This window comes from Triticum aestivum, chromosome 7A (assembly GCF_018294505.1).
Source record: "Triticum aestivum cultivar Chinese Spring chromosome 7A, IWGSC CS RefSeq v2.1, whole genome shotgun sequence".
NCBI lineage: Eukaryota > Viridiplantae > Streptophyta > Magnoliopsida > Poales > Poaceae > Triticum > Triticum aestivum.
Window position 1 is genome coordinate 434706048 of NC_057812.1, and position 27493 is coordinate 434733540.

The 27493-nt window shown below is 44.2% G+C and overlaps 2 protein-coding genes across 6 annotated transcripts; both read left to right on the plus strand.

Annotated features, from left to right (window-relative positions):
- The first annotated feature begins 11120 nt into the window (after positions 1-11120).
- Positions 11121-13847, plus strand: LOC123147406 (F-box protein At4g22280). 4 transcript variants are annotated; one of them, XM_044566646.1, is made up of 5 exons: positions 11121-11316; positions 12046-12944; positions 13037-13204; positions 13285-13515; positions 13594-13847. In XM_044566646.1, the coding sequence occupies exons 2-4, from the start codon at positions 12105-12107 to the stop codon at positions 13492-13494; spliced, it is 1218 nt and encodes a 405-aa protein (XP_044422581.1). In that variant the 5' UTR covers positions 11121-11316; positions 12046-12104; the 3' UTR covers positions 13495-13515; positions 13594-13847. The 4 variants fall into 4 exon arrangements, with proteins under 4 accessions (XP_044422581.1, XP_044422582.1, XP_044422583.1 ...); XM_044566647.1 differs by having other exon boundaries at positions 13285-13490; XM_044566648.1 differs by having other exon boundaries at positions 11131-11316; positions 12026-12944.
- Positions 13848-15859: 2012 nt separating this feature from the next.
- Positions 15860-21076, plus strand: LOC123147407 (putative F-box/FBD/LRR-repeat protein At4g13965). 2 transcript variants are annotated; one of them, XM_044566651.1, is made up of 5 exons: positions 15860-16020; positions 16124-17120; positions 17243-17410; positions 17495-17721; positions 20933-21076. In XM_044566651.1, the coding sequence occupies exons 2-4, from the start codon at positions 16266-16268 to the stop codon at positions 17708-17710; spliced, it is 1239 nt and encodes a 412-aa protein (XP_044422586.1). In that variant the 5' UTR covers positions 15860-16020; positions 16124-16265; the 3' UTR covers positions 17711-17721; positions 20933-21076. The 2 variants fall into 2 exon arrangements, with proteins under 2 accessions (XP_044422586.1, XP_044422585.1); XM_044566650.1 differs by having other exon boundaries at positions 15860-17120.
- The last annotated feature ends 6417 nt before the right edge of the window (positions 21077-27493 follow it).

A 27493-nucleotide genomic window follows, 5' to 3' on the forward strand; every position in this document is an offset into this window, starting at 1 on the left:
TGCCCAATATGTAAGCAGCTTTATCCAAGTCTTCCTTTGAAAAACACTCTTCAAACAACCGTTTATGCTTTCCAGAAATTCTACATTATTTCGAATCATCAATATGTCATCCACATATACTTATCAGAAATGTTGTAGTGCTCCCACTCACTTTCTTGTAAATACAAGTTTCTAGCAAACATTGTATAAACCTAAAAGCTTTGATCACTCCATCAAAGCATATATTCTGACTCCGAGATGCTTGCTCTAGTCCATAGAAGGATCGCTGGAGCCAGCATACCTTTTAGCATCCTTAGGATCGACAAAACTTTGATTGTATCACATACAACTCTTTCTTACGAAAACTGGTAAGAAAACTTGTTTTTGACATCCATCTGTCAGATTTCATAATCGAAAAATACAGCTAATGCTAACATGATTCCGACGGACTTAAGCATCGCTACAGGTGAGAAATTCTCATCGTAGTCAACTCTTTGAACTTGTGAAAAAACTCTTTCCGACAAGTCGAGCTTCATAGACGGTAACATTACCGCCCACGTCTGTCTTCTTCTTAAAGATCCATTTATCTCAATGGCTTGCCGATCATCGGGCAAGTCCACCAAAGTCCATACTTTGTTCTCATACATGGATCCTATCTCGGATTTCATGGCTTCTAACCACTTGTCGGAATACGGGCCCACCATCGCTTCTCCATAGCTCGTAGGTTCATTGTTGTCTAACAACATGATATCTAAGATAGGATTACCGTACCACTCAGGAGTAGTACATATCCTTGTCGACCTACAAGGTTCGATAGCAACTTGATCTAAAGCTTCATGATCACTATCATTAACTTCCTATTCAACAGACGTAGGCGCCACAGAAAACATCTTTCTGTGTTGCATCACTCTCTGGTTGAAGTAAAGGTTCGACAACCTCATCAAGTTCTATCTTCCTCCCACTCAATTCTTTCGAGAGAAATTCCTTCTCGAGAAAGGACCCGTTCTTAGCGACAAACAATTTGCCCTCGGATCTGAGATAGAAGGTATACCCAACTGTCACCTTTGGGTATCCTATGAAGATGTGTTTGTTCGCTTTTGGGTTTGAGCTTATCCGGCTGAAGCCTTAAGCATCACAACCCCAAACATTAAGAAACGACAACTTTGGTTTCTTGCCAAACCATATTCATACGACGTCGTCTCAACGGACTTAGATGGTGTCCTATCTAAAGTGAATGCAGCTGTCTCTAACATATCCTCAAAATGAAAACGGTAGATCGGTAAGAGACATCATAGATCGCACCACATCTCATAAGGTTCGATTACGATGTCCGGACACAACATTACCCTGTGGTGTTCCAGGTGGCTTCAACTATGAAACAATTCCACAATGTCTTAAGTGATTGCCAAACTCATAACTCAGAAATTCTCATCGATCATATCGTAGGAATTTGATCTTCTTGTTATGATGGTTCTTAACTTCACTCTGAAATTGTTGAACTTTTCAAATGTTTCAGACTTGTGCTTCATTAAGTAAATATACCTATATCTACTCAAATCGTTAGTGAAGATGAGAAAATAGCGATATCCACCGCATGCTTCAATTCTCATTGGATCACACACATCAGCATGTATGATTTCCAACAAGTCACTTGCCCGTTTCATTGTACCTGAAAACGGGGTCCAAACATCCATCGACACGGAGTTTCTTCATGCATCTTACGCCAATATGACCTAAGCGGCAGTGCCACAAGAAAGTGGTACTATCTACATCTTTTGGTGTGAACATGTGTATTACCACGACCGAGATTCACTGAACCATTCACATAGGGTGCATGACCATGAAAGGTATTATTCATGTAAACTGAATAACCATTATTCTCTAACTTAACTGAATAACCGTATTGCAATGAACATGATCTAATCATATTCAGGCTCAACGTAGACACCTGATAACATTTATCTAGGTTCAATACTAATCCCGAAGGCAGATGGAGCGTGCGATGGTGATCTCATCAACTTTGGAAACACTTCCAACACACATCGTCACCACGCCCTTAGCTAGTCTCCGTTTAGTCCGTAGCTTTTGCTTCAAGTCACCAATAATAGCAACTGAACCGGTATCCAATACCCAGGTGCTACCAGGAGTACTAGTGAGGTACACATTAATAGCACGTATATACTTTGTTGAAGTTGCCAGCCTTCTTATCTACCATGCATTTGGGGTAATTCCGCTACCAGTGACCGTTCCCCTTACAATAGAAGCACTTAGTCTCGGGTTTGGGTTCAACCTTGGGTTCCTTCACTGGAGCGGCAACTGGTTTGTCATCCATGAAGTTTCCCTTCTAGCCCTTGCCCTTCTTGAAACCAGTGGTCTTGTTAAACCATCAACACTTGATGCTCCTTCTTGATTTCTACCTTTTGCGGTCTTAAGCACCGCGAACAACTCCGGGATCAACTCCATCCCTTGCATGTCATAGTTCATCACAAAGATCTAGTAGCTTAGTGATAGTGGCTAGAGAAATCTATCAATCACTATCTTATCTGGAAGTTTAACTCCCACTTGATTTAAGTGATTGTAGCACCCAGACATTCTGAGCACATGCTCACTAGCTGAGCTATTCTCCTCCGTCTTGTTGGCAAAAGAACTTGTCAGAAGTCTCATACCTCTCAACACGGGCATGAGCCTGAAATCCCAATTTCAGCTCTTGGAACATCTCATATGTCTTATGGCGTTCAAAACGTCATCGGAATCCCGATTCTAAGCCGTAAAGTATGGTGCACTAAACTATCAAGTAGTCATCAGGATGTGTCTGTCAGGTGTTCACAACATCCACAGATGACGTTGTAGGGGTTTGCACATCGAGCGGTGCATCAAAGACGTAAGCCTTCTGTGTAGCAGTGAGGACTCTCCTCGGACTACGGACCCAGTCCGCATCATTGCTTACAATATCTTTCAACTTAGTCTTTCTCTAGGAACGTATTGAAACAGGGAGCTACAACGTGAGCTATTTATCTACAACATATTTGCAAAGACAATTTAGACTATGTTCATGATAATTAAGTTCATCTAATCAAATTATTTAATGAACTCCCACTCAGATAGACATCCCTCTAGTCATCTAAGTGATACATGATCCGAGTCAACTAGGCCGTGTCCGATCATCACGTGAGACGGACTAGTCATCATCGGTGAACATCTTCATGTTGATTGTATCTTCTATACGACTCATGTTCGACCTTTTGGTCTTTCGTGTTCCGAGGCCATGTCTGTACATGCTAGGCTCGTCAAGTCAACCTAAGTGTATTGCATGTGTAAATCTAGCTTACACCCGTTGTATTCGAACGTTAGAATCTATCACACCCGATCATCACGTGGTGCTTCGAAACAACGAACCTTCGCAACGGTGCACAGTTAGGGGAAACACTTTCTTGAAATTATTGCGAGGGATCATCTTATTTAAGCTACCGTCATTCTAAGCAAATAAGATGTAAAACATGATAAACATCACATGCAATCAAATAGTGACATGATATGGCCAATATCATTTTGCTCCTTTTGATCTCCATCTTCGGGGCGCCATGATCATCATCGTCACCAGCATGACACCATGATCTCCATCATCGTGTCTTCATGAAGTCGTCTCGTCAACTATTACTTCTACTACTATGGCTAACGGTTTAGCAATAAAGTAAAATAATTACATGACGTTTAAGTTGACACGCAGGTCATAAATAAATTAAGACAACTCCTATGGCTCCTGCCGGTTGTCATACTCATCGACATGCAAGTCGTGATTCCTATTACAAGAACATGATCAATGTCATACATCACATATATCATTCATCACATCCTTTTGGCCATATCACATCACACGGCATATGCTGCAAAAACAAGTTAGACGTCCTCTAATTGTTGTTGCAAATTTTTTACGTGGCTGCTATAGGTTTCTTAGCAAGAACATTTCTTACCTACACCAAAACCACAACGTGATATGCCAATTTCTATTTACCCTTCATAAGGACCCTTTTCATCGAATCCGATCCGACTAAAGTGGGAGAGACAGACACCCGCTAGCCACCTTATGCAACTAGTGCATGTCAGTCGGTGGAACCTGTCTCATGTAAGAGTACGTGTAAGGTCGGTCCGGGGCGCTTCATCCCATGATGCCGCCGAATCAAGATAAGACTAGTAACGGCAAGTAAATTGACAAAATCGACACCCACAACAACTTGTGTTCTGCTCGTGCATAGAAACTACGCATAGACCTAGCTCATGATGCCACTGTTGGGGATCGTAGTAGAAATTTAAAATTTTCTACGCATCACCAAGATCAATCTATGGAGTAATCTAGCAACGAGGGGAAGGGGAGTGCATCTACATACCCTTGTAGATCGCTAAGCGGAAGCGTTGCAAGAACGCAGATGAAGGAGTCGTACTCGCAGCGGTTCAGATTGCGGTTGATTCCGATCTAAGCGCCGAGCAACGACGCCTCCACGTTCAACACACGTGCAGCCCAGTGACGTCTCCCATGCCTTGATCCAGCAAGGGGAGAAGGAGAGGTTGGGGAAGACTCTGTACAGCAGCAGCACGACGGCGTGGTGGTGGTGGAGGAGCGCGGAACTCCAGCAAGGCTTCGCCAAGCACTACGAGAGACGAGGAGGGAGAGAGGTAGGGCTGCGCCAAGAGGGAGATGATCTCGTGTGTCTTGCAGCCCCCAATACCTCAAGTATATATAGGGGAAGGGGAGGGGCTGCGCCCCCATCTAGGGTTCCCTCCCTAGGGGTGGCGGCAGCCCCAAAACCCATCTAGGGTGGCGGTCAAGGGGGGAGAGAGGGGGCGCACCTAGGGTGGGCCTTAAGGCCCATCTGGACCTAGGGTTTGCCCCCTCCCACTCTCTCTGCGCCTTGGTCCTTGGTAGGGGGGGGCGCACCAGCCCACCTGGGGCTGGTCCCCTCCCACACTTGGCCCACGCAACCTTCTAGGGCTGGTGTCCCCACCTGGTGGACCCCTGGGACCCTCCCGATGGTCCCGGTACATTAGCGGTGATGCCCGAAACACTTTCGGTGGCCAAATCAGGACTTCCCATATATAAATCTTTACCTCCGGAACTCCTCGTGACGTCCGGGATCTCATCCGGGACTCCGAACAACATTCGGTAACCGCGTACATACTTTCCCTATAACCCTAGCGTCATCGAACCTTAAATGTGTAGACCCTACGGGCTCGGGAGTCATGCAGACATGGCCGAGACAACTCTTCGGTCAATAACCAACAACGGGATCTGGATACCCATGTTGGCTCCCACATGCTCCACGATGATCTCATCGGATGAACCACGATGTCAAGGATTCAATCAATCCCGTATACAATTCCCTTTGTCTATCGGTACGATACTTGCCCGAGATTCGATCGTCGGTATCCCGATACCTTGTTCAATCTCGTTACCGGCAAGTCTCTTTACTCGTTCCGTAACAGATCATCCCGTGATCAACTCCTTGGTCACATTGTGCACATTATGATGATGTCCTACCGAGTGGGCCCAGAGATACCTCTCCGTTTACACGGAGTGACAAATCCCAGTCTCGATTCATGCCAACCCAACAGACACTTTCGGAGATACCCGTAGTGCACCTTTATAGCCACCCAGTTATGTTGTGACATTTGGCACACCCAAAGCACTCCTACGGTATCCGGAAGTTGCACAATCTCATGGTATAAGGAAATGATACTTGACATCATAAAAGCTTTAGCATACGAACTACACGATCTTGTGCTAGGCTTAGGATTGGGTCTTGTCCATCACATCATTCTCCTAATGATGTGATCCCGTTATCAACGACATCCAATGTCCATGGTTAGGAAACCGTAACCATCTATTGATCAACGAGCTAGTCAACTAGAGGCTTACTAGGGACATGGTGTTGCCTATGTATCCACACATGTATCTGAGTTTCCTATCAATACAATTCTAGCATGGATAATAAACGATTATCATGAACAAGGAAATATAATAATAACCAATTTATTATTACCTCTAGGGCATATTTCCAACATCTTCAATAGGTAATGGATTAAGATCATTTGTTTCTTCAACAGGCGGTAAATTAAGACCATGTATTTCTTCAATAGGAGGTAAATTCTTAACATCTTCAGCTTTAATACCTTTTTCTTTCATAGATTTCTTTGCCTCTTGCATATCTTCAGGACTGAGAAATAGAATACCCTTTTCTTCGGAGTTGGTTTAGGAATAGGCTCAGGAACTGGCTCAGGAGGTGTCCAATTATTTCCATTTGTCAACATATTATTCAATAGAATTTCAGCTTCATCTGGTGTTCTTTCCCTGAAAACAGAACCAGCACAACTATCCAGGTAATCTCTGGAAGCATCGGTTAGTCCTTTATAAAAGATATCAAGTATTTCATTTTTCTTAAGAGGATGATCAGGCAAAGCATTAAGTAATTGGAGAAGCCTCCCCCAAGCTTGTGGGAGACTCTCTTCTTTAATTTGCGCAAAATTATATATATCCCTTAAAGCAACTTGTTTCTTATGAGTAGGGAAATATTTAGCAGAGAAGTAATAAATCATATCTTGGGGACTACGCACACAACCAGGATCAAGAGAATTAAACCATATCTTAGCATCACCCTTTAATGAGAACGGAAATATTTTAAGGATATAAAAGTAGCGAGTTCTCTCATCTTTAGTGAACAGGGTGGCAATATCATTTAATTTAGTAAGATGTGCCACAACAGTTTCAGATTCATAGCCATGAAAAAGATCAGATTCAACCAAAGTAATTATATCAGGATCAACAGAGAATTCATAATCCTTATCAGTAACACAGATAGGTGATGTAGCAAAAGCAGGATCATGTTTCATTCTAGCATTTAGAGATTGCTGATTCCACTTAGCTAATAACCTCTTGAATTCGTATCTATCTTTGCAAGCTAAAATAGCTAAAGAAGCTTATTTATCAAAAACATAACCCTTAGGAATAACAGGCAAGTCTTCATCATCACTTTCATCAGTATTATCAGATTCAATATTTTCAATCTCTCTAGCCCTAGCAAGTTGTTCGTTAAGAAATTCACCAAGTGGCACAGTAGTATCAAGCATAGAAGTAGTTTCATCATAAGTATAATGTATAGCAGAAGTGGCATCATCAATAACATGCGACATATCAGAACGAATAGGAGAAGCAGGTTTAGGTGTCGCAAGCTTACTCAAAACAGAAGGTGAATCAAGTGCAGAGCTAGATGGCAGTTCCTTACCTCCCCTCGTAGTTGAGGGGAAAATCTTGGTTCTTTCAAGTTCTTCATAATGATAAGAAGATATAAATCCCAAGTGACTCAAAGAATAGAGCTATGGTCCCCGGCAACGGCGCCAGAAAATAGTCTTGATAACCCACAAGTATAGGGGATCACAACAGTTTTCGAGGGTAAAGTATTCAATCCAAATTTATTGATTCGACACAAGGGGAGCCAAAGAATATTCTCAAGTATTAGCAGCTGAGTTGTCGATTCAACCACACCTAGAAACTTAGTATCTGCAGCAAAGCATTTAGTAGCAAAGTAATATAATAGTAGTGGTAATGGTAGCAAAAAGCAACAGTAGCAACAGTAGTGTTTTTGGTATTTTGTGGTGATGATAGCAATAGCAACGGAAAAGTAAATAATCGAAGAACAATATATGGAAAGCTCGTAGGCAATGGATCAGTGATGGAGAATTATGCCGGATGCGGTTCATCATGTAACAATCATAACCTAGGGTGACACAGAACTAGCTCCAGTTCATTGATATAATGTAGGCATGTATTCCGAATATAGTCATACGTGCTTATGGAAAAGAACTTGCATGACATCTTTTGTCCTACCCTCCCGTGGCAGCGGGGTCTTTACGGAAACTAAGGGATATTAAGGCCTCCTTTTAATAGAGTACCGAAACAAAGCATTAACACATAGTGAATACATGAACTCCTCAAACTACGGTCATCACCGGTAAGTATCCCGATTATTGTCACTTTGGGGTTAACGGATCATAACACATAATAGGTGACTATAGACTTGCAAGATAGGATCAAGAACTCTCATATATTGATGAAAACATAATAGGTTCAGATCTGAAATCATGGCACCCGGGCCCTAGTGACAAGCATTAAGCATAGCAAAGTCATAGCAACATCAATCTCAGAACATAGTGGATACTAGGGATCAAACCCTAACAAAACTAACTCGATTACATGATAGATCCCATCCAACCCATCACCGTCCAGCAAGCCTACGATGAAATTACTCACGAACGACGGTGAGCATCATGAAATTGGTGATGGAGGATGGTTGATGATGACGATGGCGACGGATTCCCCTCTCCGGAGCCCCGAACGGACTCTAGATCAGCCTTCTCGAGAGGTTTTAGGGATTGGTGGTGGCTCCGTATCGTAAAACGCGATGAATTCTTCTCTCTGATTTTTTTCTCCCTGAAACACAATATATAGAGTTGGAGTTGGAGTCGGAGGAGCTCCAGGGGGCCCACGAGGTAGGGGGCGCGCCCTAGGGGGGCAGGCGCGCCCCCACCCTCGTGGAAAAGTGGTGGGCCCCCTGGCCTTCATCTTTTGCAGGTATTTTTTATATTTTCCAAAAAGTTGCTCCGTGAAGTTTCCGGTCATTCCGAGAACTTTTGTTTCTGCACATAAATAACACCATGGTAATTATGCTGAAAACAGCGTCAGTCCGGGTTAGTTCCATTCAAATCATGCAAGTTAGAGTCCAAAACAAGGGCAAAAGTGTTTGGAAAAGTAGATACGACGAAGACGTATCATATACACATAGACAGGCCAGTATCATGCGGTGTGTGTCCTCGGTATCTTTTTCGGTGCTCTTTAATGGGGGTAGGCTGGAAGAATTCAAGCCTTCTCAGGGGCTCCGTTAAGGGGATCCTATTTCACCTTACTTATTTCTTCTAGCAGCTGAAGGATTATCATGTTTGTTAAAAGGGCCGCAACAATAATGATGATGTTGCCAGGATCAAAGTTGTGCCTACTACTCCCTCAGTTAATCATTTGCTTTTTGGAGATGACAGTATCTTATTTTTTAGAGCTAATAGTCTGAGTGCCCAACAAATCAAGGAGTCCTTGGACCTTTACTGCCAGGCTTCAGGACAACGGATAAATATGGACAAGTCCTCGGTCTTCTTTGGCAAGGGCTGTACAGAGACCACCCGTGGACAGATTGAAGATCTACTTGGAGTCCAAAATGAATCATTAGCAGAGAAGTATCTTGGGTTACCTTCATCGATGGGGCGCTCCAAAAATGGGGTGTTCAAATACTTGAAAGGTAGAGTTTGGGCAAGAGTAAGAGGGTGGATGGAAAAAGCTTTGTCTTGTGGAGGGAAAGAAATCTTGATTAAATTCGTCGCTCGGGCTATCCGCACTTATTCTATGGCATGTTTTAAGCTGCCCCGAGGTCTTTGCGATCACATTAATTCCTTGCTAAGGAAATTTTGGTGGGGCAGCAAGGACGGCGAGCGCAAAACTGCATGGGTCTCTTGGGAGACGATGACCAGGCCGAAACGGGATGGTGGACTAGGCTTCCGCGACATCGAGATTTTGAATCTCGCACTGTTGGCACGACAAGCTTGGCGAATGCTCATCAACCCAGAATCACTAAGTACTCAGGTGCTTAAGGCAGTATACTACCCGAAAGGAACGATTTTGTCCGCTGCTCTGGGGACGCGCCCTTCGACGGTTTGGAGGTCTATATGTGAGGGTAGGGATGTTCTTAATCTGGGTATCATTCGGTGCATCGGAGATGGAAAGAATACAAAGTTTTTTGATAACTGGCTTCCCAAAGACCATAAACTCAAACCCATATGTGTAAAGTCAGCTATGCCACCGGTGTATGTGAGCGAATTAATTAATCAAACAACCCGTGCATGAAACAGACACGCAATCAACACACACCTAATCCAGCCTGATGTGGATGTGGTTCCGAATATCCCATTGAGTACTATCTCACTTTCAGATTCCTAGGCTTGGCACTATGAGAACTCTGGGAATTTTTCGGCGCGGTCTGCTTATCACTTGCTCGTAGATACGAAGAGGCAACGTGAAGATTGGCTTGAATAGCGATCAGGCCCGTCTGATATGAAGATTATCCGCCGGCAATGGTCTACACTTTGGGGAGTGAAGATACCGTCAAAAGTTAAAATTTTTGTGTGGTGACTAACTCATGTGTCGCTGCCTACTGCTGATGTACGAGCTACTAGGAATATGGCGAAGGATGTGACATGTTCGCTCTGTAATGCAGCGACGGATTCATGTCATCATTCACTAATTGAGTGCAACACGGCCAAGGCAGGTTGGGGCCTGATGGATGATGATGTGGTGAATCTTGTGCAAGTAGGAAACTATGGCAACCCCAAACTCTGGTTGTTCAATCTAATGGAAGTAGCCTCCTAGGCAGAAGTGGTCAGAGTCCTTGTAACTCTTTGGTCCATCTGATGGGTTTGGAGAAAGGCGATCCACGAGCAACACTTTCAGAGTTCACTTTCAATCTTCTCCTATATTCAGATTTTTTTTACTGATCTTGATATGTTACCAGTGAAGAAGAGCAACCCCAACGGGCCATGCACGGTCCAGCGCGGATGTCAAGCCCCGGCTATCGGCAGCGCCAAGATTTATGTTGATGGTGGAGTCAACCGAGGAGAAAACAAGTGTGCTGTTAATGCAGTCTGCCGAGACACGAGCGACACGTTCCTTGGAGTATCGTCGGTGGTATTTGAGGGGCTTACTCAGCCGGGAATTCTGTAAGCTATTGCCTGTAATGAGGCTCTCTTCCTGACTCTAGACTTGAACCTGCCAAGTTACAGATTGCCACGGACTGTTTGCAAGTAGTACGAAACATTGAAGAGGAGAATTCATGCAACTATGGAGTGATTGTCAAAGAGATCCTAATAAAAAAGGAGCTATTTCAGGAAGCATCTATTAGTCATGAGTCTCGAGCTTGTAATTTAGAAGCACACAATCTTGTTAGGGCTTCTACTTCTCTTGAGAGTGGGCGGCTCAACCCCCCCCCCCCCCCCCCCAAATCAATAGCTTGTATTCCCATAAACAATGCCTAAATAAAGCTATTTGGTGTTCTAAAAAAAAGACAGGCCAGTATTCAGTCAGTATTCTTCACCTCAAAAAAAAAAAAAAGACAGGGCAGTATCCCACCCTCTCCACATCTCGTTGGCCCACCCTGAGCTCCGCGGCCGCGCGGAGACGGAGCACCGCCGGACGCCTCCCTGCTCCGGTGCTCCCTGTGTAGGGTTGCGCTTCGCTCGCTTTACTACCAGGTAAGCCCCCGCCCCCCACCCTCCTTGTTAGATTTGATTAAAATCATGCCGAACCATCTCCGATGGCGCGCAGCATAAGGTTCCGAGAACGGCGGACGCGGCGCTTTCGGCGGTGTATGGCACGAGAGAGCCGCCATTAGATCGGCACTTTGCTCCCCGTTTCTAGGTTGCAGCTAATTGTTGTTTTTTAGTGCTAGCTCTCCTGCTCCCCATTCTAGTTAGCTGGTTGGTTGGTTTTGCGGCAATTTTTTGCAATTCTCGCACTTTACCCAAGTTATAAAATGATTGTAGTCTGCACGAGCTTGGCTTAAGAAAGGGATTGCCCTTTGCAGTGACCGGCAGTTTGTTCAAGTTTGGTTTTTGGAATGCCTCTGTAAGTGTATCAGATCCAGTTTTTTTTTTTTTTTTTGGCGAGGAAAGATAAGAGATCCATGGGATCGAACTATGTACATTTGCCTTCCTGCCGCCGTATTAGGCTACCTGGAACTGTAATCTGGGAGTACGAGGGTTTGGCATTTTGGAGGATTTTAACTCTTGTCCTTCAGAAAATTTACAGTTTTCACCTGAATGCTAGTCTAACAGTGCCTGATAGTTGTACTTGTACCTATCCAATTGGTGTGTCATCTTGGCAAGTTGCTTCAAGACTACTGATTGAATTCAACAGCTGAAATTACCAAACATCTGCTTGTGACCTCAAAACTTGTTATAGTCACTACCTTTTGTGTGCAGGCTACCTATCACCATCTGCTCAAGTGAATGCACTGGACACTGGAAACTTCTTCTTGCCAATGGCCAATACGTCCAACAAGCGCATGGGACCAACAGGGTTTTCGGATATCACAAGTGACAGGATCAGCAGCCTCCCTGATGAGATTCTCCACCATATCCTGTCTCTCATGACTGCACGAGAAGCAGTGCAGACATGCGTGCTATCCACGAGGTGGCGCGGCGTTTGGATGTCTTTGCGGTGCATTGAAGTTGAGGCACAGGAATTCACCAACATGGAGAGATTTGTGATGTTCATGGACAACCTACTACTGCGCCGTGGTTTGGTACCTCTAGATAGCTTTTCCCTCATGGGCTGGAGCGATGATTTTTCCCTTAACCATCCCAGAGCTAACCTGTGGGTCTGCCACGCCCTTAGGAGCAATGTCCGTGTGCTTCAGATCTTCAGCCGTAAATTATTTAATCTTGAGTACTCTCCCTTCATTTCGTCGCATCTGAAAATACTCAATCTCCGTGATGTTTCCATCGCTGCCCTCTTCATTGAGAAGCTCTTTTCTGGCTGTCCGCAGCTGGAAGAACTATCATTGGTAGACTGTCGTGTTCCTGCCACCAAGTTCTCCTCTAGGACCCTGAAGAAATTAACATTTATCGCACATACCCCCTATGGTGCTGATGATGTCCATACTGATTTTGAAGACCTTGTCATAGATACCCCTAGTCTTGTTTCGCTGCATCTGGAGGACATTCCGTTGTTAACTCCTTGCCTTGTGAATGTCTCATCTGTTGTCAAGGCTTCATTTCGCCTGGATGAAGAATGTTTCTCGAGTCCTTATGTAAGCTGCAATATTATCAGTGCCCTGTCAAATGTTACGAAGTTGAAGTTGTTCTTTGGACTTGACAATGTAAGTTTGTCTTCAACTGTGCAATGACTCATTCTTCATCTAATTGTCTTCTAACTTTTAACTATTATTTTTCATGGTTTCGTCTTGTGTAGGAAACTGCAAGCAAGGTTCTAAGAAGAGATCTCTGGAGGTGCCAGGCATTCAACAACCTGAAAACTTTGTCTGTCAGTGGCTGGTGCATAGATGTTGACCTCCGTGCACTGGTCTACTTTCTTCGACGCTCACCTGCCTTAGAGAAACTTACTCTGTGTCTCAGCCAGGCAAGGATATATTTCGTCTTACCACAATGGGTTTTACTTGTTGTTCATAAAGATATTTACATGTCTTTGATTCTTGTCAGGCTAGAGCTTCAGACAGGCTTCGCCGAAGGGACAACACAGAGTCCGAGGAAACAAGCACATCGTTTAATTGTAAACATCTGAAGAAGGTCAAGATCAGATGCCCTCAGGGTGACAAAAGGGTGGGCAATATTCTGAATGTCATACTTGCTAGCGCCTCTCTCCCGGAAATTGTCATCAATCCGTACGAGCGCTGGGATCCTTTGGAGTAAGCCTCTCTTTGTTCGTTGATGGTAATTTTTGGTTTTCCTTTTAGTAGTTGTGCCAACAAAGGCAATCAGAAACTCACTGCTATTTTCTTGTACTTGTAGGTAGGGAGATGTGCACGGCCCATGCGTTATTACCGTGGATTAGAGCTTCTGATGGTTGGCAAGTGTTGCTTCCGATTTGATGTGGAAGGGCTTTTTAATGTTTGTGTGCTCTTCTTTTTGCGGGGAATGTTTGTGTGATCATGAGGCCAACAAATTAATATTCCTGTAACTGAATCTGGATATGTGTTTCACTTTCCAGAGGCATATGCAGAGAAATTTGATATTAGAGTTGTGTTTGACATTATTCGGGATTACTGTAATCTCATCGTTTGCTTGACTGTCTTAACATATTTTGCCGTGTGGCCACCCTCTCACGGTATACTCGTCAGAACACAAGTTTAAAATCATGCTCTGGCTGAAAACATAACGGTACACAGACAGCAAATGACGGAAATGTTGTGGCGCAGGCCTTCCTCCATCCGTAGCTATGATGATGCACAGCAACCATCCATACTTTGAAAAAAAAATCACGGCACACCATTGGATCGGTTGTTGTAGGAATCGGGCATTACACGGTAAGGGAGCGCGCTCTGCCGTGTTTCGTTTCGTCATCGCTGTCATTTGTGATCTTGAGTTGGGCTGAGTTTACAGAATGTAAGTGCAATAGGGGGGTTGGGGGCCTGTAATGTAAAGCAAATGTTCAATATAGTCAAGGGCAAAATCTGTAATTACCATGAAGTACAGAGACTAAACTACAGAGTAAACTAAGTCTAGGGAGTAATCTGCGTGGTACAGTAAGTCTGAGTGTGCCTAACAGATAGATAAATGTAGCAACGAATACATAAACTAGGTAATGTTTGAGGACTCAAATGCAAATGACCATAGAGATAAGATTCTATATCCTCCATGCTTGTTCACACAAAAATCACCATACTGTGCTGCTCGTCGGCTGTAGGCCGCCGTCACCACACGTCGGATAGTGTCATTGCTTCAGATCCGAGAGCCTGGGACCGAGCTGGGCACCGCCGCATTTGGAGGGGTCTCGCCTAGAGGAGCAGAGTGGAATCCCTATCCCAACGCTCTTTGGCCAGGTCCGGCTCCGCCTCGACTGGTGCACAAAGAGCAACGTCGGGGCCAACTCAGATAGCATTGCCACTCGTCATTGACTGAGTGCGCCAACACACTGGGACGCGTGTGATATGACGTTAGTGCAATGTTGCCATGAATGAGGGCATCACACACCATCGTGGGCAGACTTGCTTCCATAAACGGCGTCGAGGATGAAGCCGCCACACGTGAAACTATAGGGTTCCATTGGATAGCACAACCATAATGGTAGGCGCCAAGGAGGACGGTGTTGTTTTTCATGGTTTGTAAATGAAAGGAGAAAAAAATTAAGAAGCACACACAGCAGTGAATGTGAATTTGATTCTTGTGTGGATGTGATGCATGTGTTGACTTTTTACTATTGTGTATCTTTGTTCTTCACGTTTGACGACCTTCTCTTTCGAGTTATAAATTGCCTTTGCTACTGCATGCTGATAGAATGTTAGAGAGCAAAAATAAGACCGTAGTCGAATTATGATGAATATTTGTGTTTGTAATGTGGTTGGTTGCTCTGTTTTCGTTCTTTTTTATTTCCCCTTGCTTTGAGACAGGGCATGCATGCTGAAATTTCATGCTAGTCAAGTCTCCATCCCATATAGCAGACAAAACCCCTTAAAAACATACTAGCAGACAAAAATGTCCGAAGATAAATGTCACACGCAAGCCCACAGAACAAAAAGGCACAAAAGCAGCAAGTGCCCTCAACGGCCTCAAGCAAGCACCGCATGAAACTTGACGAGATTTGGGTGATTCAGAACGTTCAAGAGAGGGAGAGAGAGCCCTAGCTAGCTAGCTTTCACCTGGACAGGAATGTTTGGTTCTTGGGTGTATATACACCCCATATAATTTTTTTAGTAATTAAATAAAAAGTCAAAAAATCTGAAAATATTTTAAAAATAAACCTAACCTTTTGTACTTGTAAAAAAGTCCACGAAAAGAAAAACTCCCGTTGACTTCAGGGAATAAATAAATAAATTAGGCCAAAATAGTGTAAATAGTTATCTGCAAAGAAATAATGTAAATAGTATCTTGTATATAGCAATATTTTTCATTTTCTTGCCATGAAGTAAACAGTGGTTTTTTATTCGTGAAAATTTATATACTAGTCCAAAAGAAAGTCAAATTTAGTCAAAAACACGTAAACTTTTTTGAGTTTTATTCTTAACTTCTTTTTGTATGGGGTGTATATACACCCATGAACCAAAGGCCATTTCCCGCTTCCACCCCAGTTCTTCCTTTCCTCTGTTCCTATCCTCCGCATTTCCATATAGCAAAGCTCCTCCCCAGTTTTTTTAGCAGCCCGTGGATGTAGCAAAGCTCCTCCCCATTTCTCTCGCATCTAGCTCCCGCTTTCTAGTCTAGTTCTCAAATAAATCAGAGGTAGCATGTTTCCCGACGGATGAGAGATTTTACAGCATTAACATTTTCTGTCTACACCTTGTGCAGTGTTTTTGAATCTCAACCGAGAAATGATGCTTCACAGGCAGATCTGCTGAGCTGGGGAGTCTCGTGTTCTTCCGCTCGTTCTCGTTGGTTGGTCCTTTGGTCTCCAGAATCATCCGCGGAGTGCTTTGGATCGTACTTATCGCTCTGCACCGTGCACACCACCTGTTCGACTGAATGCCATGACGAAGCCAGGCAAGAGAGCGAAAGCAATGGCCGTTGGCGACAGGATCAGCGGCCTCCCCGACGAGCTGCTCCACCGCATCCTGTTCTCCTTGCCGGCGCAGGACGCCGTGCGCACGTGCGTGCTGTCACCAAGGTGGCGCCACCTCTGGTTGTCCGCACGGCACCTCAATGTCAGCACTCTGGGGTTCACCGGCGAGGTGAGATTCGCCCAGTTTGTGAATAACTTGCTGCTGCGTCGTGGCCATGCACCTCTCGACACCTTCTGCCTGCGTGCTGAGGGGCCTCACATTTTGTTTGACAATATCCGTGACACTGCCAACCTGTGGATATACCATGCCCTGAGGTGCAATGTTCAGGCGTTGATTATTGCCGACCATGACCTGTACGAGGAAGGCGAAACAGAAGATATTCTTAGAACCTTCCACCCCGACCGTTACTCCTTTACCTCATCACACTTGAAAAGATTGCATCTTCACTATGTTTGTGTCAGCAATTGCCTCATCAAGCAGCTCTTTTCTGGCTGCCCGGCGTTGGAAGACCTAGAGATGAATGACTGTGACATCACTGCCACAGAATTTTCCTCTACCACATTGAAGAACTTGAGCATCAGCACCGTTGGTTTCTCTGTAACAAAAGATGAGGAAGTTGATATTGTTATAAATATGCCTAGTCTAGTCTCGCTATGCATCGGTGCACTACTCTGTACGAAGCCTTCTTTTATCAACATGCGATCATTGTTAACAGCCTCCATTCACTCAGAACAGACAGGGTTTGAATTTGTTAATGGCTGCTCTATTCTTCGTGCTTTTTCGAACGCCAGGAACTTGACACTGCTGCACGTTGGCCCCATGGTATGCTTTATCAAGAGTAGTCATGGTTGCATTTAGTTCTTTTTCTGTCTTCTCTATAGCAGTAGCATGTTGTTTCTGCGAAGTATTTTGTCTCAACGACCTTTTTTGTACTGTATTTGCAGGTTGGGAAGGAATTATTGGGAAATGAGATACTATTCCATCAAGTAGTGTTCACTAATTTGACAACTTTGTCTTTGAATGAATGGTGTTTGCATAATAGCTGCAAAGCACTGCTGTACGTGCTTAGGCACTCACCTAATTTAGAAAAGCTTACTCTTGGGTTGTCCGAGGTATGAATTTCAGAATTTCCCCGCACCTTGATGGGCACACTTGTCCATGAATCGAGTGTAATAGTCTTTGGGTGTTACCTTCAGGTTGGAGCTTTAATCTATCGACGTCCCGAGCTTTCAGGAAATTTTGCTGTGAAAATAAACCCCTGTTGCAAGGGAACAGAGACACCATTTTATTGCCAGAAGCTTAAGAAAATCGAAATTACCTGCCCAAAGCATGATAAAAGAGTCGGTGTCGTGGTGGCGATCTTATGCGCTAACCTTATCTCTCTCCCAGAAATAAATATCAAGCCATCTTGAGGTATATTATGGTAAGTTTCTTGCCCCGTCGAAATCACACGCTCATGACACATGTTGATGCTTTTACAGTTTACTAGTTAATTGCCTGTGCGCTGCAATGGGAGTATGCATATTCTAGTAGTTCAACATTAGCTGTGTCTAACATATACTCCCTCTGTCCCAAAATAAGCGTCTCAACTTTCTACTAGTAACTTTAGCGCAAAGTTGTACTAAGGTTGAGACACTTATTTTGGGACGGAGGGAGTACCTTTTAGGATCCTCATGGACATTAGGAAGCATTGTCGGATTTGGAGGAGGAATCGGTTAAGCTCCCCTAAAATATCTCCTCTAAATCTCTATATAGGGGACACCCCTATCAAGATTCTACCCTAAAATTTGTTTAACTTCAGCATCACCCCTAAATCTTAACCCCTATATTTCAATATCCTATATCTTATTAATTTTATGGAACTACCAAATCCATATGTTTATCTTTCTAATACCCTGCATGTTCAGTTGAAGAGTAAAATTATTGCTCCAAGCCTCCAATACAAAATAACACGCAAAACAAACAGTCAAAAGAAAATTTATACTTTTTTGTATGTACTATAACACATGAAAGAAAAAAAAAACCCACAAACAACACATTTTCACCAGCATAGACATCTAGCAGCATGAAGTAATTGCAATCATTCCATATACATCTCTCTATTTTATCTAGCAATCAGCAATTACTAAATAAAACCTAGCAATCATGGCAATCCTCAGCATTAGACAATCAGCCCATGTATAAACTGTCACAGTGCCACACAACCCAGTATAATCAGCCCCAGTTTAATCAGCAGTGGCATCTAAACCCTTCTCACTCTCTGTAGCCTTTACTATTATTCCTCTCCTGTAACCACACACAGCAACAACAAAATATGCACACAGGCACATAGCAGCAACCTCTCATTCCTGGGATCTTAGTTCGGCCCGTATACCATAAGAATAGGAGATGGGATGTAGAAGAAAATACAAAAAGCCCAGCAAGCACTCCAACCCGTCTCGCGATCCGCACGAACAACCGGCCAGCCGGCCACCTGCCTCGCTTCAGCGATTCCCTTCCGCCCATCCTGATTTTATTCGCTGCCAGCCTCCTGCCTTGCCGGCGACTCGCCGTCACGGAACGGATTTGAATGGGATTAAAGAGAACGCCACTGCTATTACTTTCACTGAAATGAAAAAAATACATCATGTCCTTCCCTAGCAAAACCAAGTTGATGCATATCTATGACACGACCTTGACACATGGAGATTTGGAATATCTTTTAGAAGATGAGATAGGGGTGGACAACGAGGTCAGCTAAGATATACTCCGATGGTCATACTTAGGTACATCAAGAATGTCTAATTTATTTGTTATTTTTTCTACTATAGGTCATAAATGCATACATTTTCTGCCTAAGGGTCCAAGAAAAATATTGTAGAGTGGGTGCACGTGTATTCTTAGATAATAGATATGATTCCGGAATACCGAAGCGAGATTGTGAAATTCCCATAAACCTAGAGAGTCATCCCCACATCATAAAAAAAGGTGCTTAAGTATCTACAACATGACATGGTTAGACTAATTTTCTACCTATATTTTTCTACTGGTTATCCTCACATCATCAAATTACATTTTTTATCAACTTACATTGCAAGTGAAGTAAGTGGATTTCAATTATTTTTCGACTATTATTGGCTATCTTTTGTATACATGCGAAATTTGACATGCATTATGTTTAGGCCAACTCCAATGTTGTGACCCAAACGGACTCGGATTTGGTCCGCCTTGTCCGTTTGGGTCGTCGGCCGTAGGGGTGTCATCCACCCTCGTCCGTGTTTTCCCGGCTAATGCGCCCAACTGGCCGACTCATTTGGTCCACCTGGCCGGTTTTTGGCCAAATTTTAACATTTTACATTCTATTCATATAAATACAAATAAAAGTCATATAGTTTTTACATCACAATAAATAGTTTACAACCAAATAAAAATCTTATAGTTTACAACCAAATGAATTTGAAATAGTCACAAATACATTGAAAGAAAAAGAGCCGATACATCTATTGGTTTCCTAGGTGAATCCACGTATGCTCAACCAAATCATTTTGAAGTTGAATGTGAGTTGTCCAATCACGCACTTTTGATGAAATTGGATGGACTGTGCAAACGTTGCCGGTCCATGCTCAGGCTCAACATTTTCATACTCCACGACTCCCCCCCGATTACGGTTGAACACATGTCTCGCCATCTGGAAGCGTCGACAGAAAAGCTTGGGGTTGAAGAGTGGGAACGTGCACCGGAAATAATTGCTATAGAAGGCAATGATCGCTCTCTCTGTTAGGATTCAATGTCGGAGTGTGGCCCGGGATCGCGCCCCTAAACCTAGGCTGCTGACTAGCAATGTGCTCATTGACGACCAAAGTAGCAACCATAAATCCTCTTTGTTGGAGGATGAATCGTCCAATGAACATATGAAGTTGTTTAAAAAAAATTCATCTGAGCTGTCCACCATGGTACCTTGTGGGCAAAGGGCCGAACACCTTGCGGGAGGCGATGGAGGCGGGCGTGGCCAAGACATGGCCGGTGAAGGGCAGTGGGCCTGTGAAGTCCGCACCCTCCGGCAGTAACCATGGAGGCGAGGGGCAGTGCCGGCGACCCTTGGTAGTTGTGCCTTCTCATGCTCCGACAGCGGTGAGGAGCGGCCACAAACGTCGGCAAGAGATTGGCCTCGGTGGATGCGGTGGTGGTGGGGAAGTTGGTGGATGCGGCGGTGGCGCCTGAGTGGTGTCGCCGCGGCCAGAACTGGGTGGCGGCGAGGCCAGGGTGTAGAGTGTGGAAGGGGAGGGGGAAGAATGGCCGATGTGCCATCGATGGATGGGCCAGGGGGAGGACAAGGGAGGGCGTCGCGGGTGTCTGCGCCCTGTCCGTGCCGACACAAACCTGGCTGAAATTTGGGCCGAAAAGGGTTGTGGCGGACAAAAAAAGGACACTCATTCGTTTGCGCCGGCGTGTTGGGCCGCATTTTTGTCCGTGTGGACTCAAACGGCCGCGGACGGACGAAATGGGTCGCCGCGTTTGAGTTGGCCTTACATATACACCAGCAAAAGAATTCAAACCCTGGTAACAACTCACGGGCATTCTACTATTAGTATACATATAGACATCATGTTGCAGGAAAGGTTCCACAGGCACCATTTTAACTTGTGGCCTTGCAGGTGATCGAAACGCTGGTGACCTGGCTGGATTAGAGCTTGTCGAACTGCATGCATCGGACTTGCTGGCTTCATAGCGCTTATGTGTACTGATTTGTTACTGTGGTTTATTTCGAACGCCCGTCGCCATTCACTGGCATAGCCGCAGCTAGTTTGGGTTATTTTTTTATCAGTAAGTTTTACTCGGTATATGGTAAAACCAGTAAGTGTGTACTCCGCTATGCACCAAGCAACGCTGGTGCATGTACGGTGAATGGCTTGTGATGCCAATGGCAGAACCCTATTGTTTTTCATGTGTGCGCGTGCGCTTAGGTTGTGCACGTGTTCAATTAATGTCTCAATATCCATTTTTTTTTTGAAGAACCGGTGTATCGCCGACATTCATATATTAAGCAGGGAGAAGATGGCAAATGCGTTCATGATCAATTGATCATGGTGGTTTACAGGAGTTGGGTGTGGAAGTCACCCTGAAAAGGAACTAAAACGCTTCTCTCCGTATCCTGGGTCGCCTAGTGGCGTCTGTAGGCACTTCGCCCTAACTAGTTTCCAGCAGTCCATGTCGCTTCTAATAGCAGCCGTCATGTTATTGATTTGGCTTGGTGTATGTCTGAAAGTGCGGTTGTTGCGCTCTGTCCAGATGTGCCATGCCACCAGGAAAATCATCGTTTTGAACTTTGCCTTAGGTTGGGTCTTGTCTGTTGCAGAAGGTTTCTCAGTCGTTGATCAGAAGGGGTATCAGCAGGTTGTGAGAAGAGCAAGCTTTCTGCAATCCGGCCAGGCTGAAATTCGTTCCCATATCTCTTTTGATACCGGGCATTCCTAGAATAGGTGAATGAGTGTCTCCAGATTCCTCATGCACATGGGGCAAAAATATTCGTTTTCTCAATCCTTATGTTGCAGTCTGTCATTGCACTAGAGACGGGTTTTTAGCGGTAACCAGAAGAAGACTTTGATCTTTCCGGGAGCACATGTCTTCTAGATCAATTCCTTGCTATACCCGGATGAATTGGAACATGGGAACTGTACACCACATTTTTTTGATTGGTTTCTGTAGGGCAAAACACCCCACAGCCTTTTACTCTTTATTATTTCCCCAATAAGTTTCAATATGTATTCTCACAAAAAAAAGTTTCACTCTGTACAAAGAGGCCATAAAATGAAAATTGTTTAAAGGAACACCCTCAAGTTGGTCAAAAGGAATCCACCTAACCAGCTCAGAGACATGTCTATGTCTATAAAAACTGGGCCTTTCATTTATGAAGATCCTAGCATTCTTGATAATCCAAATACTTCTGCTTCGGTACATCTGAAAGGATCGAGATGGACCTAGGGGGGGATGAATAGGTACAACTACAAATTTTAATTGTTACTTAGCAATTTTAGGCAATTGTGCGGAATATGAAAGTGAGCCTAACAATTGCAAATGATGCTAAGAGCTAAGTAAGATAACCAAGTAACACAAGTATGTAAGTAAGCAAGCACAATATGATATAAGTAAGTGCTAAGAGACAAATAACCACAAGTAGAGAGTTATGGTTAGGAATAACCGCAACTCTGGGAGACGAGGATATATGCCGATGTTCACTTTCTTGGAAGGAAGCTACGTCACCGTTAGAGAGGTGGATGTTACCACGAAGGCACACCAACGCCACGAAGGCTCACCCTATTCTCCCTTTGAGACAACACCACGAAGGCGTTTCTCAACCACTAGTGGTAGACCTTGGGGTGGTCTCCGAACCCTCACAAACTTTCCGGGGGTAATCACAATGGTTGATTCCTCTCCGAATAACTCCTACCGCCTAGGAGTCTCCAACCTCCAAGAGTAACAAGAACGATGAAGAAAAGCTCAAGACTTGCTCAAATCACAAATTCCTTTGGTGCAAAGAAGGGGAAAGAGTGGATCTATCACTTGATTGGAGAACGTCTCTCAAATGTTCCCAAATCCCTTGAGGATCTAGGATTTGGTGTAGGGAGACAAGAGAGGGAGTGAGATGTGTTCTTAGAAAGCTTCAAAGTGAATGGTCAACCTTATCCCATGGGGGGGAGAAGGCTATATATAGTGGAGGTGGAAAAGTAACCATTTGAGCAACTCAAGTGCACATGAGACGTCGGACGTCCGGACAGGACCGGGACGTCCGGTGGCACAGATAGGTCCGGACGTCCGACAGACATCGGTCGTCCCGACGCTGGAGAACCACAAGCCACGAATCAACACTCAGCCAACGGACGTCCGAGACGTTTCGGCCGTCCGGTGACCGGACGTCCGTAGATGACCGGATATCCGTAAAAAATGTTCTGTTGAGAAAGTGTCAGACCTCCAGAGGAAAACGAACATCCGGCGACCGGATGTCCGGAGAAGCTCCGACATCCGTGAATATCGTTCTGTGAAGAAACACCGGACGATCGTCGAGAGCCAGACGTCCGGACAGCCGAGAGGGATCGGACGTCCGTAGCGTACCGGACGTCCGGTGAAAAATGGAGTTGGTGGGTTTTGAGCAAATCTTTCACTAGATCCAACGATCCCCTCTTAATAGTGTGGGATCCCTATACTCAAGAACAAACCGTAAACAAAGCCAACACTATTATCTTGTATCTCCAATCTTGAGTTATATGCATTTGTCCCTAGTCATGATCCACACACGACATTTGAGGCATAATCCTGAGATATACTTGATAAACATGATTAGTCCCATATATGCATGTTGTCATCAACATCAAAATGAGATTAAGGGCATGATTGCACTTTTAATCTCCCCCTTTTTGGTAGTTGATGACAACATACATGCAATTCTTAAAATAATAATAAAAACTTTGAATATCAAAAGGATTTGTTGCGGAGCTCCCCTTAACAATGTGTACAAAGACAAATAAGCATGAGAGGAGCTCCCCCTCAATGTGATACCAACACATTCAAATCACAAGTTGCACATGATAACATTCAAACAAATTCATAAGTAGATTCATCACTCACATCATAGAAACTAAAATAACAATGGTCATAACAAGGTTCATGGTACGATACATGATACGTCCATTTTGCATCATGCTTTTATATCGATATTTATTGTATTATGGGCTCTTATTACACATTATGTCACAATACTTATGCCTATTCTCTCTTATTTTACAAGGTTTACATAAAGAGGGAGAATGCCGGCAGCTGGGATTCTGGGCTAGAAAAGGAGCAAATATTAGAGACCCATTCTGCACAGCTCCAAAAGTCCTGAAACTTCACGGAAGACGTTTTCAGAATATAAAAAAATACTAAGCGCAAGAAGTTCACCAAGGGGGGCACACCCTGCCCATGAGGGTGGGGGCGCGCCCTACCCCCCTGGGCGCGCCTCCTACCTCGTGGGCCCCTGGTGGCCCTCCGATGTCCATCTTCTGCTATATGAAGTTTTTCGATGAGAAAAAAATCATAAGCCATCTCCTCGGACGAAACTCCGCCGCCACGAGGCGGAACCAATCTAGGGCTCCGGTAGAGCTGTTCTGCCGGGGAAACTTCCCCCCGGGAGGGGGAAATCATCACCATCGTCATCACCAACGCTCCTCTCATCAGGAGAGGGCAATCTCCATCAACATCTTCATCAGCACCATCTCCTCTCAAAACCCTAGTTCATCTTTTGTATCCAATTCTTGTCTTCAAGTCCGGGATTGGTGCTAGTAGGTTGCTAGTAGTGTTAATTACTCCTTGTAGTTGATGCTAGTTGGTTTATTTGGTGGAAGATCATATGTTCAGATCCTATATGCATATTAATACCCCTCTGATTATGAACATGATTATGCTTTGTGAGTAGTTACGTTTGTTCCCGAGGACATGGGAGAAGTCTTGCTATTAGTAGTCATGTGAATTTGGTATTCGTTCGATATTTTGATGAGATGTATGTTGTCTCTCCTCTAGTGGTGTTATGTGAACGCCGACTATATAACACTTCACCATTACTTGGGCCTAGAGGAAGGCATTGGGAAGTAATAAGTAGATGATGGGTTGCTAGAGTGACAGAAGCTTAAACCCTAGTTTATGTGTTGCTTCGTAAGGGGCTGATTTGGATCCATATGTTTCATGCTATGGTTAGGTTTACCTTAATACTTTTGTTGTAGTTGCGGATGCTTGCAATAGAGGTTAATCATAAGTGGGATGCTTGTCCAAGTAAGGACAGCACCCAAACACCAGTCCACCCACATACCAAATTATCAAAGTACCGAACGCGAATCATATGATCGTGATGAAAACTAGCTTGACGATATTCCCATGTGTCCTCGGGAGCGCTTTACATCATATAAGAGTTTGTCCAGGCTTGTCCTTTGCTACAAAAAGGATTGGGCCACCTTTCTGCACTTTATTTACTTTTTTGGCGCTGTTGCCAGGCAGTGAAGCGCTTTTGGTAGGTGGAATTTGGTAAGGAAAAATTTATATAGTGTGCTGAAATTTACTGTCACTTGTTACTATGGAAAGTAATCCTCTGAGGGGCTTGTTCGGGGTATCTTCACCCCGACCAGTAGAGCAAACAGTTGATCCTCAACCTACTGAAAATGAAAATGTCTGCTTCGAAATTCCTTCGGGTATGATAGAAAAACTGCTAGCTAATCCTTTTGTAGGAGATGGAACAAAGCATCCTGATGAGCATCTAATATATGTGGATGAAGTTTGTGGATTATTTAAGCTTGCAGGTGTACCTGGAGATGTTGTTAAGAAGAAGGTCTTCCCTTTATCTTTGGAGGGACATGTGTAAGTGCATCTAGTGCGACCCCTGGTTGGTTTTGGAGTATTGACGACAAACCTGGTTGAGGGACTAATGTGTTTGTGAGAATTGCAGGATAACACAGGTAGAAGTCCCTCATTGATTCGGTTTTCCTACCAGAGATGACCCCTAAAAATGTATGAAGACATTGAAGTCAAAAGTGGTATGTGAAGACATTCACATTAAAGACTATGCCAAGAGAAGACATCGCGTGAAGACTATGGAGCACGAAGACTTAGTTGTTTCGTCGTTCTTTTTCTTCTTTGTTGAGTCATAGGAACCACCGTACTGTTAAGTGGGGTCCAAGAGAACCAGTCAGAATGACTGAAGTGATGCTTAACCAAAATCCTATGTCTTCGAGTGAAGACTATGAGAGCAAATCTTATTCAGAGTTGGATAAGTCAGCTTTGCTTGTAGCCCAAGTAAAGTTGTCGTGTGTGTTTGAAATCTGACCGTTGGAACACGTGTCAGTTCCTTAGTGACCCAGGGCCATTTCGGACAAATCAGGTCGGGTTGCCTAGTGGCTATAAATAGCCCACCCCCTACAACCATAAACGGTTGGCTTCTCAGAGTTAGTGTATGGCTTTTGTCGTCTGAGAGCAACCCACCTCGAAGCCTTTGAGAGAGAATTCCTTGCGAGGACAAAGCCCTAAACACCCAGAGCCAAAGAGTGTTAGGCATCACTTAAGTCTTCCTGTCTGTGTGATCTGAAGACTTATTACACTTGAGGACTGTGAATCCTCCAGCCAGTTAGGCGTCACGTTCTGAGCATCCAAGAGTCACTGTGGATTGTCGGTGAATGAAGTCTGTAAAGGTTTGTAAGTCTACCTTGAAGACTTACCAGAGTGATTGGGCGAGGACTGGGTGTCCTTAGCTCAAGGGGAATAAGGTGAAGACACAGTCTTCTGAGTTGAATCTCAGCCTCCCTAACCAGACGTACAGTTGTCACGGCAACTGGAACTGGTCCAACAAATCATTATCTTCAACGAGTCACTGGTTCTATCCTTCCCATCTCTTTATTTATAGTTGGTCCTTTGTGAAGTCATTGCTTGTTTGCATTATCCTTTGTCTTCACTGAGTGACTGCTTGTTCTGATTGGCTTCACACTATCTTCCTACCCGATCTATACTGCCTCGCTGCTATTAGTCGTTGTGCTTTCACTTCATTGAATACTTGACTATGGCTTGCTTAGTGTAGTCTACCTTCCGTTGCATGGTAATAGGTTTATTTCTATCGTTTGTCTTCTAAACTTCCATGTTTTGAAGACTTTCATAAAAATCGCCTATTCACCCCCCTCTAGTCGATCACTAGCACTTTCAATTGGTATCAGAGCAAGGTACTTCCTTGTTCTGTGTGATTCGGTTTAACCACCTAGAGTTTTAGCTATGTTGACTACAGGGATAATCAAAGTCTCCGCTACGTGCCCAGTCTTCGATGGAACTGAATATCCCTACTGGAAGAATAAGATGCGCATGCATCTTGAAGCTATTGATGTCGACCTCTGGTATGTCATCAAGAATGGCGTCCCCAAGGCTGGTGAAGGTGTCACCGCTACTGATGTCAAGAAGTTCGTTCAACTGGACTCCACTGCCAAGAACATCATATGTGGTCATCTGACCAAAGGTGTAAGGACATATTTATCCCTAAGTGTTTTGGTGATTGATGACAATGCATTTGCGGACTAATCGTGTGCCATGAATTTTCCAGACACTTCTTTGCTAGGCACAAGACGATTGGGTGCCCCTCGAAGACTGATGAAGACGACGTCTTTTCTACGTTTCTTTTTGGTGGATTTGAGTCGTAGGAAAGCCGTACTATTAAG